This window comes from Pelophylax lessonae, assembly GCF_965119305.1.
Source record: "Pelophylax lessonae genome assembly, chromosome: 4".
NCBI classification, from domain to species: Eukaryota; Metazoa; Chordata; class Amphibia; order Anura; family Ranidae; genus Pelophylax; species Pelophylax lessonae.
In genome coordinates, this window is record NC_138771.1 from 504654884 (window position 1) to 504673293 (window position 18410).

The window sequence follows — 18410 nt, forward strand, 5'->3', positions numbered from 1 at the left end:
ATCAGTGTGGAACGCAAGCATGTCTGTTTCTGTGGTGACAAGTTTTGTGTGCATGAACTTTGTCAAAGTCACGGATAGAACGGCAAACAAAAAATATATATATATCCATTGTGTGAACATATGGGGGCAGGGAGTGGGCAGAACTATTTGGAAATCTGGAAGTGATTGTTACCAATGGTTTGTTCATGCAATCTACTGTACATAGGACGTTCTATATGGACGCTAGGTACATGAGTAGATGAACATCATAGATTTATAAAAAAGGGATGTGATGAACATCCCTTGGCATGATTGATTCTTGTGGTTCTCCCACTGGGTTATCTAGTCTATTGAGCGCTGTCTATCAGTTCATTTTTTTCTATGCTACATTTTCCACGTTATTGGTCAGCTGCACTGGTTCCGGATGAGCTCTCTCCACTTGGTTATTTCACACTTTCTTTTGATCCACATTTTCTAGCACTTGAGGAACATAACTTTTTTATTTTATTGTGTAGTGCAAGAGCCTATCTAATTGTAAATGGGTTGAATAAAATGTTTAGGTAGTTCTTCATACTACATAGTGGTAAATCTAAAGAAGATTGTGCAAGGTTGTATAATGAAATTTTAACATTTATGGGCATCTAAATTGTAATGTGATTCTACAAAAGGAAATAATAATAGAATATAAAAAAGGTTTTGGTAAATAATAAAAACACCAGATAACTAATAGAAAGTAGAGGGGATACAAAATTCCACACACATATGACTTCCTGTCTAATGATATAGATGAATAAATGGGTAAATTAATAGAATGTTACCTAAAGTTCATGGCTGAAATCACTGCTGGAAAATCCAGAAATTCTTCAACCTACAAAACATGATAATTAAAACGAATCAGATTGTGTTGTTTGCTACCTGTTCCTTTTTCTATAAAGATTTAAGATTTGCCAATATTTAGGTCTGCTACATACAGTAAAAAAAAATGTCAGATAGGCTAACAATAGAGGGGAGATATGGGTGTCACATACTTAAACTGCTGATTCACCAAAGCTGATTTACTAAAAGTATTGTGAAAATTCACACAAAAAAACACTGTGAACATTAATTTTACAATTAATCCAATCATAGCCAAATGGAATAAATAAAACATAATTAGCTTTTTGCATGATTGGATAATTGAAGTGTATCTTCACTCTATTCTACTGTGAACATTATAAATTCCTTCATAATTTTTTTATTGAATTTAAAGACAAAGAACTTAAAGAATATTCAAACCCCAAAAACAAAAATGTCATATTGCAGGTTACCAATCTATTGTGGTTGCATTCATTTTTTTTTTTTGGCAGGCTTTATATTTTTTTTTCTTTCCTTTATATTCATCTGGAGATCCTGCAAATAACAGACGTCCTGTCCCTGGGTGGCTATGCTCATTCCTTCATTGTATCTACAGAGGGAGTCATAGTTGTCACCCGTCCTGTGTTTCTGATTTGAACTTTTCTTTTCCATTGCAAAGGTGGTGAGGTAGTAAGTAATTTAGGATGGTTTGTAATTTCAGTTTAATGTACTGGAGGTGACGAGGACTGACACGACTAACAGTTATTTTTTGTATTTGGTGAAAACATTCTAAGCCTGAAAAAAGAAAAGCAATGCACCCACCACATCAAAGGATCAGAAAACTGCAATATATTACATGTTTGTACTTGGGTTAATCATGATGTCTATGCATGTTCAACAATCATTTTACAACCAATAGTCTCTTATTAGAAATATTTGAGAGCACTGCTAAAAATGTTAACCAAGATGCAGAAACATTTCTGTAATCAAACTGAAACTGCTGTCCAATGGCTTGGTTATTTTGAAAAAAAAAAAAAAAAAAAATGCCATTTGTTTTTTGAACATTGTGAGAAATAGCTTCAATGTTTGGAATTTGGCATGCAGCAAGTTATATTGTTAGCAAGATAAACACCCTTATGTAGTTTATCCTTTACTGTACTATAGTCTTCTACACCTCTTATTTTCAGATGCAAACACCCTAGTGCATAGGCATGCGCACAAGGTGTGCCGTTTGTGGCTAAGCACACCCTAATCACCCAGTCCTCCAGGACTGCTGATAAGGCAGTAAAGCAAGCCCTCCTATACTGGGCCCAGGCCCTATCACTTCAAAAGAGGGGCAAGGCACCTGCTGAGCTAGAGGACAGGCTGTACTGTCTTACTGCAGACACTGATCCTCTTGTTCCTCAACTTGCAGTGTTACTGCCTTCTCCTCTTCTCTCTCCGTCTAGCTGCACTGCAGGGGGATCAGTTCTAGCATCTATGCCCCCATTCCCCTGCTATCCTGGCCCCACTGTGTGCCCCTATATCCCGCAGTATTTCCAGCTTCTCTCCCACCGGCAGCAGTGAGGGCAGGGGAGGGGGCTAGTAAATATATAATTTACCAGCCCCTTACTTATATGAATGAACACAGTGAGCAAACAGTAATGATCGCTTCTGTGTCCATTCATTAAAGAAGCATACTAAACTGTGTTTACTATGCTTCAGTTTGCAAATAAATAGTAAGCCTGTGAGCACTTCCTATTCATTATTTTTGTGCAGCTGAAGCTACAGAGAAAGAGACTGATGAATCTATGTCCTCAGTCCCTTTCTCAGAGAAAGAAAGAAAGAAAGAAAGAAAGAAAGAAAGAAAGAAAGAAAGAAAGAAAGAAAGAAAGAAAGAAAGAAAGAAAGAAAGAAAGAAAGAAAGAAAGAAAGAAAGATGTACATGTCCTTTGCTCTGTATAATTTCTCCCATGGCTGTAAAGTATAGCCTCACAGCCATGGCATGTGTGTACCTCTAGCCATCACCTCTGTTGCTCTGCCTTTGAGCCTTGGAGTAGAAACCCTAATACAATAGGCTGCTCACACCTATGCCCTAGTGGCAAAAAAGACTTGTAGGGAGACAGCTTGTCCATTGGAGCCTATAGAGAAAAAGTAGGACATTCACAGTAGCATGCTGCAATGCCAAAGAGGAGGAAAACAGAGAGGAATGGGGAGGGAGAGAGGGAGGGGGAATTTGTGCTTAAGGGGTGCTGCATAGAGAGAGGCAATTTCTTCATGTGAAGGGTGGCGGTTTACCTTAGGGCAAATTCTAGTTTGGAAAGAGAGGATTTTTCACTTGGGGTTGACTAAATGGCTGATGGGAGGGTGCTCTTCAACTCTGTACTCCACATGAATGCCTAAACACTGCACTCTTTGCTGTTTGTTAATTACCACTAATCACTGAGCTTTGCACATTGGGAGTGCAGCATTGAGGAGTATGCAACATACAGCACAGTATACAAAATGCAGCTATCAGGAGTGTGGAGGGTACGTTACATACTCCTGACCACCATGCTCTGTCAGCTGTATGGCTAATAACCATACTATGCAAGCTATGCTGTATAGTACATACTTCTGATCAAATGTTCCAGGTTGCTAAGATGTCTACGATTATTTAAAACCCAGCCACAGGTATTATAAAAACTACCCATGCAGACCTTTGACAGTTTTCATGGTACAGGTGGACTTTTTAAAAGTATGGATGGGCTGAACGACCTCCTGTTCGGTTCGCACCAGAACTTTCGAACATCATGAAAGTTCAGAACCAAATAACAAACCCTATTGAAGTCTAAAGGACTCGAACTGGAAAAATCAAAAGTGCCCATTTTGAAGGCTTGTATGGAAGTAATTGGCCATAAAATGGATATGGGGGTTTGGGTACTGCCCTGGGAGACATGTATCAATTAAAAAAACGTTTGTAAAAAACAACATTTTTAAATGAGCAGTGATTTACTGATACTCAAAGTGAAAGCATCAAAATGAGAAATAACAATAAAAATGAGAAACTCCTTTCTTGAGGAGCCAGTCTGTTGGATGAGGCCACAATGTAGTCCACTGGGAACAAGATTAGAGATTTTTTGGATAAATTCTGGTGTCTCTTCCGCAGACTTTGGATAAAAGTAACAGGTGTAAAATTGGTCACTGAAGACAACTTGGCAATAAGCTGTGGCTGGGGGAACGTGACTGCCAATTTATGTACCAGTGTTCTCCCCTCTCTGTAGGCTCATGTTCCTACCTTCCTCAACGTCAGAATCAACATCTGAATCAAGTAATGCCTGTGCATCATAAAGAAGCAAATGGCAATAAGCTGCGGCTGGGGGAACGTGACTGCCAATTTATGTACCAGTGTTCTCCCCTCTCTGTAGGCTCATGTACCTACCTTACTCAACGTCAGAACCAACATCTGAATCAAGTATTGCCTGTGCATCATAAAGAAGCAAATGGCAATAAGCTGAGGCTGGGGGAACGTGACTGCCAATTTATGTACCAGTGTTCTCCCCTCTCTGTAGGCTCATGTTCCTACCTTCCTCAACGTCAGAATCAACATCTGAATCAAGTAATGCCTGTGCATCATAAAGAAGCAAATGGCAATAAGCTGCGGCTGGGGGAACGTGACTGCCAATTTATGTACCAGTGTTCTCCCCTCTCTGTAGGCTCATGTACCTACCTTACTCAACGTCAAAACCAACATCTGAATCAAGTATTGCCTGTGCATCATAAAGAAGCAAATGGCAATAAGCTGAGGCTGGGGGAACGTGACTGCCAATTTATGTACCAGTGTTCTCCCCTCTCTGTAGGCTCATGTTCCTACCTTCCTCAACGTCAGAACCAACATCTGAATCAAGTAATGCCTGTGCATCATAAAGAAGCAAATGGCAATAAGCTGCGGCTGGGGGAACGTGACTGCCAATTTATGTACCAGTGTTCTCCCCTCTCTGTAGGCTCATGTACCTACCTTACTCAACGTCAGAACCAACATCTGAATCAAGTATTGCCTGTGCATCAGAAAGGAGCAAATGGCTGACACTGTGTTCAAATAACTCAGCTGACTCCTCAATGCCTGATGTTGGGGCTATGGAATAGCTGTGGAAAAAGAGGCAGATTTAGCCACTAGCAGCTGCAGTGGACTGCGCACTAGTCTCTGCTTGGGTGACGGAGGATGAGGAGAATGAGAATGGCTTAGTAAGCCAGTCTCCTACCTCCTCTGCATGCTGTGGGTGGATAGCACGGGCAACATCACTAAACAGAGGAAATGATGCAGGACTGACCACGTCCACCTTTGCCTGTGGACACATATGCTGCTGGCCCCCTCACAGTGCCATGGGAACATCTGCCTCTCCTTGTTGGCCTCCCAGACATGATGGGAAGGTGCTTATTAACAAAATGTAATAATGATTTGTAAATTTGTACGTGGATGCACTTTAATCAATGGAAAGTTGTATTTGGTCGTGAGTACTCACTACACAGACACACTCCACCTGCACACTACCAAAAGAAATATACTGTGTGTGACAGGAGTCACTTTGGGCATGGGGGTTGTGGACTCCAAATTCCTTTAGAGAGGTTGGGGGGCACCATGCCAAGCCTTATGGGGCTCTTTATGTTTAAGTCACCCTGCATCTGTTATGGATGCAGGGTGACCAAGAGGGTGGTGAACACTGAGAATATGGTTGGACTCCTTCAAATGGGACAATAATATGCATTAACCATATCTCTCAGGAAATATGGAGATCTATCATATCTCTTTAGACTGTCAGGCACAGGAAGTGCAACGCCTAATTTGGGCATCCAGGAACTGGTAGAGACAGCATGGCTGCTAATCATTGAAGTGCTTTTGTCTAAAATAGGGTCTGAGACAGCTTTTCCATTCACCTATTGTTAACTGTGCTAATGAGCCTACCTTTGTTCTGTCTGTCTGCCTTAAGAGAAACTTATAGGAATGTGGATTAGATGCTAAGGGGGAGGGGGGATTGTACCACATTGTATATTTTGTACACTGTATGAGAGTGTAAAACTCTGTTCCTTTTGGATGGTGAATATTATGTTCAGTCTTCAAAAGGTCCATCTGGGTGGTAACTTTGTGGGTGAAAACTGTATATAAGTCGTGTTCAATAAAGTTGTGCTGAGTTCATTCAACCTCAATCTAGAGTTCTGTCTCTTTTTGGGGGAATCTGCTGCAGGGATTGCTATGGTCTTCCATACTCCCTTAGAGAATCACTAAGCTCTTGTAAGAGCTTGTGTAAGAGCTTGTTCTGCTGCACTCTCTGGGGAAAGAGAGGTTCACCCACAGGAACCTGGAGCCTTGTCGTAGGTCCAGGGTGGGTAGGAGATGCCAAGACCCTAACCAAGCTGCGGCGGTTCGTGGGGACTGAAGTGCTTACGGTGTCTGGTGGAGTGCTTGGTGCCCTCGGAAAGCACTAGGAGCATCTTTCAACGGAGGTACCCGGTCTGGGGTGCCCTGTTCCGTTACATTTTAAACATGCAATAATGAACAGGATAATAATGCGTTAAACGGCAAGTAATGCACTGAAATATACTGTACTGCGTTAAATATGGACTAACAGAGTGAAATATACTGCGTTAAACGCGCAGTAACGCACAGAAATATACTGCACTAAACGGTATGTAACGCACTAAATTATACTGCACAGAAATATACTGTGTTAAATTCAACTCATGCTCAGGCCAAACCATTCGCCCATCCCTAATTAGAAGATTTGCCCTTGATTTCTGTATTGGTGATAGCTAAAAATGTTTAATTTTCCTTTACCTTCAGTCCCATTGACAATGTTTTTAAGCAGAAAGAGTGAGTCTTCCCATAGGGGACACAGACATCAATAAATACCTGACAAGTGTTCTAACTGCTCAAACCTCCTCCAAAAGTAAAAAAAAAAAGATAATAAACTTCAAGAAGATCACCTATTTTGGAGGATTGCAGACTTCTTAGAGACATTTTAAGTGAGTTCTCTTTATAGACTTGCAGAAACTATGGAAACATTTTTGGATATTCTGGAACTTCATTAAAGCAGAACTACACTACATCTGATCACCAAAACCCCAAAACACCATTTAAACCATTTTTAATATTCAGAGCAATCTCACCCATCTATGAATGTCTTCATGCTTTATTTTGCTACTTTGAAAAACACCCCCCTAGCATTTCTAGCTGTTGCCAACTTGAGTAAGGGCAGATGTTTCATGTAACATTTGCTTCCTGGGATTCATCTGCCCTTAGCTCAGGGGAGTTTGTTTAGCTGAGAAAACCCCTACTCTGACTCTTTGGATGTATGACATAATTTGCCTAGGCCTGGAAACCAGGAAGTAATATAAGAAATGTGAAAAAAAAAACAGTTTTAAACATGCAAATATGATATATTTCCTGTCTATTTACTAATGCTAGCAGCATAAGGATTAAAAATAGTCAACATTATTTGAGAGAGTGCTTTAATGGTAATGTATTACCCTCTTTATGGCTTTATGCCACTCTGCATTCTCATCATTAGAATCTTCTTTTTTCTTTGCCTTCTCCTGGTAATTTTCTCTCTCTTTCTTGAATGTCATCTTTGAGCTTCATCCATATATTGAGGGAATAGGACACAGAAATTACTATCATGTCATACAGTACATATATACAAAATATTTGTAATGGTTCTCGTTTTAACCAGGTTATGGTATAGTTAGTAGTAGTAAGTCCCATTTGAAAGTTAGGCTAAAACATTGTTTTTTGGCTTTACTGTACTCAGTCAGGGGTTCATTGCTTCGCTTCTGGAGGAAGTTTCCACATAATAGAATGTTATTAATATTTATCAGTAACCCCAGCAAATCTCTGGGAAGAGGGCACTCAGAAGGTGGCTGAGGGAAGTGATAAATATTTGGGGAGGCTTGGGCAGGGGGGTCTTCCTCTGCTAGGAGGGTTCTTCTTCTCCTGTGGCTGCTTCCCCTGGGAGACATCTAGTGTGAGACAAGAGTTTTAGTCCAGACCTCAGAAGGTGCTGAGCTTGGGGCCTGGAGAAGACTGCTAAAGGATTTGTGTTTGAAAGCATTGTTCTAGAGCCCTGGTCTGGAGAAGGATCTTTGTCTTCCTCACTGAAGGGTGCCATGTGGAAGATGGGTGGCAGACAACTCCTAGCACATTGAAAGTAAAACCTGGTTTTGGGATTCTCAGGTGCACCTGCTGCCAGGGGTTACTGTATGGTCTGGGTGTGCTGCTATAGATACCTAGAATTTCTGGCCATTCCCCAATTTGTGCTAAGAAATTTGCCTTCTTGCTGACCCCAAACTCGCTCAACCATGTCTCAACCATGTCTTTATGGACCTTGTTAATGCACTAGTGCGCAGTCATGTTGGAACAGAAGGGGCTATCCCCAAACTGTTCCCAGAAAGTTAGGAGCATGAAATTGTCCAAAATGTCTTGGTATGCTGAAGCCTTAAGTGCTTCCTCTACTAGAACTAAGGGGCTAAGCTCAACCCCTAAAAAACCACCCCACACCATATTCCCCCTCCACCAAATGCTTTGGACCAGTGCACAAAGCAAAGTCCATAAAGACATGGATGAGTGAGTTTGGGGTGGAAGAACTTGACTGGCCTGCACAGAGTCCTGACCTCAACCCGATAGAACACCTATGGGATGAATTACAGTGGAGACTGCAAGCCAGGGCTTCTCGTCCAACATCAGTGCCTGACCTCACAAATGCACTTCTGGAGGAATGGTCCAACATTCCCGTAGACACCCTCCTAAATCTTGAGGATAGCCTAGCCGTTAGAGTTGAAGCTGTTATAGCTGCAAAGGTTGGGCCAACTCAATATGGAACCCTACAGACTAAGACTGGGATGCCAGTAAAGTTCATGTGTATAGAAAGGCAAGCGTCCCAATACTTTTGACAATATAGTGTGTGTGTGTGTGTGTGTGTGTGTGTGTGTGTGTGTGTATACACACATGCGTACAAAGAAACAAATAGACCTTCAAAATAAAGTCCATCCACATGTGTCAAAAGAATCAAATCCACCACCAACAAAATCCAAATTGGTGCCAAATTTTCCACTCTGTGAACATACACCACTATCCAATGAAATGGACACTCAACGAAATTAAAGCTGCAAATAATGTAGCAAACACAGCATGTTTCTCCCATCCCCAATCAAGCTCATCATAAAGGCAGTCCACTTCAGGGTTACAGTCACCTCCTATCCCTAGTATCGGATACAAGGATGAGCTGTGATAACAAAGCTCACATCAGGGCACATAAAATGTGGCAATAGCGTAATATGTTATTAAAAGACTGCATCAAACATAATACACAACCAGTCTTCAATTAAACAAATGCACAGGATAAAACAAAGCAGATAAAGCCTTACATTCAAAGCTGCTGCTAACAGGATCGTGCAGTAGCGTAGCATCAGCACACTCATTTTCAGGATGTCTTCAGAGAACCTCTGATGTGTGCTGTGTTTTTGTAGCCAGAAGAAAAACTGTGTGCTTTGTTTTTGTAGCCAACTTCCCTCCACCCACTGAAGGAAAGCCAAAATTTTCAGCTAAGGTCCCATAAGTGATGTAGACAGAACCAATTTCTAATAATAATAAATCCTCCAGTATGGATCACCATTTAACTTTTAAAATCATAAACACATCATATTACTATTCTCTTGAATACAATAGTGTTAACAATAGCCACCATTTTACTGGAGACTGTGCTGTACATATTGTGCAAACAGCATTGTGTACCCCAAAACATTAAATAAATTAAACAATGCCAACATATTTCTAAGTATATAACGCTGAAGAAGTCCTAAATCCTATATAGATGGCTCAAAAATTCAAAAAATATGTAAAAAAAAAAATTAAAACAACATAAAATATGTCACATATAATTGTAAAAAAGTATAAAAACCATAACAACATATAAAAAAAATCAAATGACACTGGAGGGGAAGAGTCATTATAAATAATACAAGTATAAAATACAGTACATATAGAAATAATCCAACATTATTTTGTGTCAATAAAGCAATTTATGTCCCAGTCAAAGTTTAGACCCAATAGGGCAACATTCCTAGCTTAGAGATCCAAAACATCTGCAGTTTAGAAATTTCCAGAGCCCAGTTGCAACCTCTCTATTGGGGCTGTAATTTATCGATTCCTACAAATTGTAGACCTTTGGTGTCTCTATTATAGTGTTTCCTAAAATGTGCCAATAAACTATGCCCCTTAAAGCCTCTCTTGATATTTAAATATGTTCTCTGAGGCGAACTCTTAATATTTTGGTACTTCTACCCAAATAGTGTTTGCCACATGGGCATTGTAGTAAATATACAACAAACTTAGTACTACAAGAAATAAGCACATCAAAACTGTAGTTCCTGCCCATAGTGTATGAGCAAAAATTCTTTCTTTATTACACCTGAATCAATTTACTGCACACTTACACAACTATTACAGGGAAATAAACCTTTTATGTGGGTACAAAAATTCATTTTTTTGTGGGGGATTAATAATATTAGGAGCAACTTTGGCTCTAAGACTAGAAGCTCTTCTAAACACTACCTCTGGAATATTCAGAATCATTTTATTCAGCACTGGATTTTGTTTCAAAATACCCCAATGGCATTTATTAACTTGTTTAACCTGCTGATGTTGAATTGAAAAAATAGTAATAAAAGGACACAAGAGTCCTGACCTCAGATTCTTCTTTCCATCTTCCAGTAAAGACTTCCTTTTCAATCTTCCATTATACTGGATGATCCAGTTCAATTTCAAGATATCATTTCTGTAAAAATCTATTTTTAAGGACTTAAGCTTTTAAATAATAATCTTTAATATTACTGTAGTTCCTTCTCATCTAGATAAATTGCCCATTGGGCACATTTTTCAACCACGGCAGATGATGATAACTGGTTAGAGGGATAAAGCTATTTCCGCCTGGGCTTTTAAATAATGACTTTGTCTGTGTCATATTATTTGAAATAAAAAAAAAAGTCAAATCCAGGAGATATAACTCTTTTTGGCTATATACAAACCATAACTTAATATTATAACTATTAGCATTCAAAAAATGCATAAAATATAATAAAGGTAAAGACCTAATGTCGCCATTTCAAATAAATACAATATCATCAATGTATCATTTGTAGAAAGTTGGGTGTGGCCACTGTAATCCATAAATGACCTCGGCTTCCCATCTGGTAATAAATAGGTTGGCCAGACTGGGTGCAATTTTTTGCACTCATAGCTTTACCCCTTTTATTGAGATTGATCCAAAAATATTTATAAGACATAGCAAAATGTAAGATACCCAGGATAAACTGTTTTTTTTTGTAGAGTGGATATAATCTATTGTTTGTAAATAGCGTTCCACTGCCTTCACATCATCTTCATAGGAGATATTTGTTTAAAGTGATGCCACATTGGCAGTCCTTAAAACTGTGCCCTCTGCAATTTCTACACTACTGAGATTGTTTATTACTAGGGTTGAGCGGACACCTAGATGTCCGTGTTCGACGGGTTCGGCCGAACTTTAAAAAAAAGTCCGGGTCCGTGTCCCGGACTTTTACCGAACTTTTCCCGGACACCGAACCCCATTGAAGTCAATGGGGACCCGAACTTTAAGGCACTAAAATGGCTCTAAAACACCAAAGGAAAGGGCTAGAGTGCTGCAAATGGCAGCAAAACGTAATTAAGAGCATGGCAAGTGCTCTGCAAACAAATGTGGATAGGGAAATAACTTAAAACAACAAAAAAAAACAGAAAAATAAAACAATGTTCTTCTTCATCTCTGAAGGACGAGGCTCATATGGAGTAGGAGGGAGGTTGAGGTGGTGGTGGATGTGGCGGTGACATAGGCGTGCGCACAGGGTGTGCTGGGTGTGCCTGGGCACACCCTAATCACCTAGGGCACATAGCATTGCCAGTGAGGAGATGGGAAAGATCTCCCTGGGACCTGCTCTGCTCTATTTCTCCTTGCCTACAGGTACATGGCCCCGATACATTACTCTCCCTGCTGGCAAACACATGCATGTGTATTTCAACTTTGGGGTGCACACCTTAATGCAATAGGCTGCGCACACCTATGGGCGGTGTAGGTGGAAGCGGCGGTGGAGGAGGACCAGGGCCGGATTAACAGCATCATGGGCTTGGTGCTGAGGATTTTGAAGGGCCTTAAGGGCCGTGCCTTGCCATGCACCCAGAGGAGGAAGGGTGCAGCCATGCATGCCTAATTCAACATGGGATGCTGTCTCTGAAGCCCATAAACACATCCATGCATCGCCAACTGTCCCTCCTTGTCCGGCCTTCACGCTGTGTGGGGAGGTTCTGAGGGTGCTGCCTGGGGAAGCGAGCATAGAAGCCAGACTTCTGTGTTTACAAGTGACAGAAGAGCGGTAACAGTGAATATGGCCAACCCGGGGCCTATATAAAAGGTAGGGGCCTGGAGCTGCAGCTCCAATAGCCCCTACATTAATCTGGCCCTGAGGAGGAGGACGAGGTAGCCAACACTGCTTCTTTTCAAAAATTTTAAATGAGGGTACACCCCAAAAGAGTGAGAAAGAGCAAAAATGGAACAATGGGTGGGTAAGGTCGGTATCCATTGCTATTCTGCATAAGGTACGGAAAAGTCCCGTGGGATCCATGCCTGGTTCATTTTAATGAACGTGAGCTTGTCCACATTGTCTCTGGACAGGCGGCTGCGCTTGTCTGTTATAACGCCCCCAGCCGTGCTAAATACCCGTTCAGATAATACACTGGCTGCAGGGCACGCCAGCACCTCCAAGGCGTAAAGGGCAAGCTCAGGCCATGTGCCCAATTTGGAGACCCAGAAGTTGAAGGGGGCAGACCCGTCATTCACTACATGTAGGCGTGTGCACACATACTGCTCCACCATGTTGGTAAAATGCTGCCTCCTGCTAAGACGTTCCATCTGAGCTGCTGGTGCTGCTGTTTGTTGTGGCGTGCTGACAAAGCTTTTCCACATTTCGGCCATGCTAACCCTGCCTTCTGAGGTGCTGGCGGTGCCCTGGTTGCGTTGGCGACCTCCTCCTCCTCCTCCTCTGCCTTGTGCTTCCACTGTGGCCCCGCTGTCAGATGGGAATGCCAGCAGCATGGCGTCTACCAGCGTGCGCTTGTACTCGCGCATCTTGCGATCGCGCTCCAGTGAGTGAATTAAGGACGGTACGTTGTCCTTGTAACGGGGATCCAGCAGCGTGGCCACCCAGTAATCAGCACAAGTTAGAATGTGGGCAACTCGGCGGTCGTTGTGGAGACACTGCAGCATGTAATCGCTCATGTGTGCCAGGCTGCCCAGAGGCAACGAAAGGCTGTCCTCTGTGGGAGGTGTATCGTCCGTGTCCTCTGTATCCCCCCAGCCACGCACCAGTGATGGCCATGAGCTGGCCTGGGTGCCACCCTGCTGTGAACATGGTTCCATCTCCTCCTCCAGCTCCTCCTCCTCCTCATCCTCCTCATCCTCCAGAACTGTGCCCCTGCTGGACAATTGCGTCCCTGGCGTTTGCGTGTGCAGGAACCCACCCTCGGAGCCCCTTGCGAATGACTGCCCTGAAAGCCTTGGAAATGTTACCTCTTCATCCTCCTCCTCCTCCTCATCCTGTGCCACATCCTCTTCCATCATCGCCCGAATTGTTTTTTCAAGGAGGCATAGAAGTGGGATAGTTAAGCTGAGAACGGCGTCATTGCCACTGGCCATGTTGGTGGAGTACTCAAAACAGCGCAACAAGGCACACAGGTCTCGCATGGAGGCCCAGTTAAATTAAATAGCGGAATAGAAAATATGATCCAAAAAAAGTGTATGTATATCACACGTACACAACCACACTGGGCCCCAATTACTATTGTTTGTACCCCTAAAAGGCTAGATGAGGAGTAGGGGGAGTATGGAACAGGCAGCACCCTCAAACCTTCAGAAGTATGAGATGAACCCCAACAACTTGGAAAGGTGGATCTCTCTCACACGTACCAACACAGACTATCCCCCAATTTAACTGATCCCCAAAGGTTTTTGATTAAATAGCGGAATAGAAAATATGATCCAAAAAAAGTGTATGTATATCACACGTACACAACCACACTAGGCCCCAATTACTATTGTTTGTACCCCTAAAAGGCTAGGAGTAGGGGGAGTATGGAACAGGCAGCACCCTCAAACCTTCAGAAGTATGAGATGAACCCCAACAACTTGGAAAGGTGGATCTCTCTCACACGTACCAACACAGACTATCCCCCAATTTAACTGATCCCCAAAGGTTTTTGATTAAATAGCGGAATAGAAAATATGATCCAAAAAAAGTGTATGTATATCACACGTACACAACCACACTAGGCCCCAATTACTATTGTTTGTACCCCTAAAAGGCTAGGAGTAGGGGGAGTATGGAACAGGCAGCACCCTCAAACCTTCAGAAGTATGAGATGAACCCCAACAACTTGGAAAGGTGGATCTCTCTCACACGTACCAACACAGACTATCCCCCAATTTAACTGATCCCCAAAGGTTTTTGATTAAATAGCGGAATAGAAAATATGATCCAAAAAAAGTGTATGTATATCACACGTACACAACCACACTGGGCCCCAATTACTATTGTTTGTACCCCTAAAAGGCTAGATGAGGAGTAGGGGGAGTATGGAACAGGCAGCACCCTCAAACCTTCAGAAGTATGAGATGAACCCCAACAACTTGGAAAGGTGGATCTCTCTCACACGTACCAACACAGACTATCCCCCAATTTAACTGATCCCCAAAGGTTTTTGATTAAATAGCGGAATAGAAAATATGATCCAAAAAAAGTGTATGTATATCACACGTACACAACCACACTAGGCCCCAATTACTATTGTTTGTACCCCTAAAAGGCTAGATGAGGAGTAGGGGGGGTATGGAACAGGCAGCACCCTCAAACCTTCAGAAGTATGAGATGAACCCCAACAACTTGGAAAGGTGGATCTCTCTCACACGTACCAACACAGACTATCCCCCAATTTAACTGATCCCCAAAGGTTTTTGATTAAATAGCGGAATAGAAAATATGATCCAAAAAAAGTGTATGTATATCACACGTACACAACCACACTAGGCCCCAATTACTATTGTTTGTACCCCTAAAAGGCTAGATGAGGAGTAGGGGGGGTATGGAACAGGCAGCACCCTCAAACCTTCAGAAGTATGAGATGAACCCCAACAACTTGGAAAGGTGGATCTCTCTCACACGTACCAACACAGACTATCCCCCAATTTAACTGATCCCCAAAGGTTTTTGATTAAATAGCGGAATAGAAAATATGATCCAAAAAAAGTGTATGTATATCACACGTACACAACCACACTAGGCCCCAATTACTATTGTTTGTACCCCTAAAAGGCTAGATGAGGAGTAGGGGGGGTATGGAACAGGCAGCACCCTCAAACCTTCAGAAGTATGAGATGAACCCCAACAACTTGGAAAGGTGGATCTCTCTCACACGTACCAACACAGACTATCCCCCAATTTAACTGATCCCCAAAGGTTTTTGATTAAATAGCGGAATAGAAAATATGATCCAAAAAAAGTGTATGTATATCACACGTACACAACCACACTAGGCCCCAATTACTATTGTTTGTACCCCTAAAAGGCTAGATGAGGAGTAGGGGGGGTATGGAACAGGCAGCACCCTCAAACCTTCAGAAGTATGAGATGAACCCCAACAACTTGGAAAGGTGGATCTCTCTCACACGTACCAACACAGACTATCCCCCAATTTAACTGATCCCCAAAGGTTTTTGATTAAATAGCGGAATAGAAAATATGATCCAAAAAAAGTGTATGTATATCACACGTACACAACCACACTAGGCCCCAATTACTATTGTTTGTACCCCTAAAAGGCTAGGAGTAGGGGGAGTATGGAACAGGCAGCACCCTCAAACCTTCAGAAGTATGAGATGAACCCCAACAACTTGGAAAGGTGGATCTCTCTCACACGTACCAACACAGACTATCCCCCAATTTAACTGATCCCCAAAGGTTTTTGATTAAATAGCGGAATAGAAAATATGATCCAAAAAAAGTGTATGTATATCACACGTACACAACCACACTAGGCCCCAATTACTATTGTTTGTACCCCTAAAAGGCTAGATGAGGAGTAGGGGGAGTATGGAACAGGCAGCACCCTCAAATCTTCAGAAGTATGAGATTGTGTTCACTGTACCCCACAAAGATTGAGTTCACTGCACCCCACAATGATTGTGTTCACTGCACCCCACAAAGATTGTGTTCACTGCACCTCACAAAGATTGTGTTCACTGTACCCCCCAAAGATTGTGTTCACTGCACCCCACAAAGATTCTGTTCACTGTACCCCACAAAGATTGTGTTCACTGCACCCTAAAAGGATGTTGTTCACTGCACCCCACAAAGATTGTGTTCACTGCACCCTAAAAGGATGTTGTTCACTGCACCCCAAAAAGATTGTGTTCACTGTACCCCCCCAAAGATTGTGTTCACTGCACCCCACAAAGATTGTGTTCACTGCACCCCAAAAAGATTGTGTTCACTGTACCCCCCAAAGATTGTGTTCACTGCACCCCAAAAAGATTGTGTTCACTGTACCCCCCAAAGATTGTGTTCACTGCACCCCACAAAGATTCTGTTCACTGTACCCCACAAAGATTGTGTTCACTGCACCCCAAAAAGATTGTGTTCACTGTACCCCCCCAAAGATTGTGTTCACTGCACCCCACAAAGATTCTGTTCACTGCACCCCACAAAGGATTTTGTTCACTGCACCCCAAAAAGATTGTGTTCACTGCACCCCAAAAAGGATTTTGATCACTGCACCCCAAAAAGGATGTTGTTCACTGCACCCCAAAAATGATTTTGTTCACTCCACCCCAAAAAGATTGTGTTCACTGCACCCCACAAAGATTGTGTTCACTGCACCCCAAAAAGATTGTGTTCACTGTACCCCCCAAAGATTGTGTTCACTGCACCCCACAAAGATTCTGTTCACTGTACCCCACAAAGATTGTGTTCACTGCACCCCAAAAAGATTGTGTTCACTGCACCCCAAAAAGGATGTTGTTCACTGCACCCCAAAAAGGATGTTGTTCACTCCACCCCAAAAAGATTGTGTTTACTGCACCCCACAAAGATTGTGTTCACTGCACCCCAAAAAGATTGTGTTCACTGCACCCCAAAAATGATTTTGTTCACTGCACCCCAAAAAGGATTTTGTTCACTGCACCCCAAAAAGGATGTTGTTCACTCCACCCCAAAAAGATTGTGTTCACTGCACCCCAAAAAGATTGTGTTCACTGCACCCCACAAAGGATTTTGTTCACTGCACCCCAAAAAGATTGTGTTCACTGCACCCCAAAAAGGATGTTGTTCACTGCACCCCAAAAAGGATTTTGTTCACTGCACCCCAAAAAGATTGTGTTCACTGCACCCCACAAAGGATTTTGTTCACTGCACCCCACAAAGATTGTGTTCACTGCACACCAAAAAGGATTGTGTTCACTGCACCCCAAAAAGATTTTGTTCACTGCACCCCAAAAAGATTGTGTTCACTGCAGCCCAAAAAGATTGTGTTCACTGCAGCCCAAAAAGATTGTGTTCACTGCAGCCCAAAAAGATTGTGTTCACTGCAGCCCAAAAAGATTGTGTTCACTGCAGCTCACACACAGAAAAATGGATGTGGATCACTGACACCTGCCTATCTCCAATCCCACACCACACAGCAATATCGATTGTAGTTTGTAGAACACAGTTTCCCTAAAATTCAGCAGACTCTGTCCCTAACAGGATTGAGAAGAGATCGTAGATCAGGATTGAGTGCAGATTCACCCCACCCCCCACACAGCAATATCGATTGTAGTTTGTAGAAGACACTGACCCTATAATTCAGCAGACTCTATCCCTAAAATGCCTACAACTCGCCCTGCCTAAACACTCCGACCTGTCCCTCAATTCTATCCGGACACAAATGGTTTTTTCCTGCCTATCTTTCCCTAATCAGCAGCCAGCACATTGATGTGTGCTCTGTCCCTTAGCTAAGCAGCAGAATGACGCTGCTGCGGCGGCTGCCTCGAACTTATAAAGACTTGGTCACATGCTTCAGACGGCCAATCACAGCTACTAAGACATTTGCAGGCATGGCTGGGATGGCTTAAGGCACACCAGTTAAACGATTGTTGATTGGCTGTTGAAAGCCCGCCATGAAAAGAGCGCCAAAGCATGCAAAACCCGGAAATAAAACGACCGAACACGGATTTTTACCCGAACATACAGTAAAGTGTCCGTGTCCGTGTTCGGGTAAAAAAAATCCAATTATTCGGTACGAACACGAATAATACAGTCCGTGTTCGCTCAACACTATTTATTACCTGTTTAGTATCTTTAAGATATGACGGGGGGGGGTAGTCACAAGCAGTTGGAGAAAGTAATCAATAGTATATCCTCACTCTCAATACCAAGGAGCCAATACCACTAATGATCGGTCTACCAGGCGTATTTACCAGAACCTTATGTATTTTTGGAAGGCGATATATTAAAGAGATCCTGGGAGACAATGGTATTCTCCTTTTCTT

General features: G+C 42.4%; 1 protein-coding gene across 2 annotated transcripts in view; it reads right to left on the minus strand.

The window, feature by feature from the left end:
• LOC309554155 (uncharacterized protein) overlaps positions 1–18410 on the minus strand; it is a 145867-nt gene that overhangs the window by 23534 nt on the left and 103923 nt on the right. For both annotated transcript variants that reach the window (XM_082255758.1, XM_082255759.1), the window contains exons 6-7: positions 7297–7402; positions 798–847 (exon numbers count right to left, since the gene is read on the minus strand). In XM_082255758.1, the coding sequence (XP_082111884.1) occupies positions 798–847; positions 7297–7402 (156 nt within the window). The remainder of the gene's footprint in view (positions 1–797; positions 848–7296; positions 7403–18410) is intronic.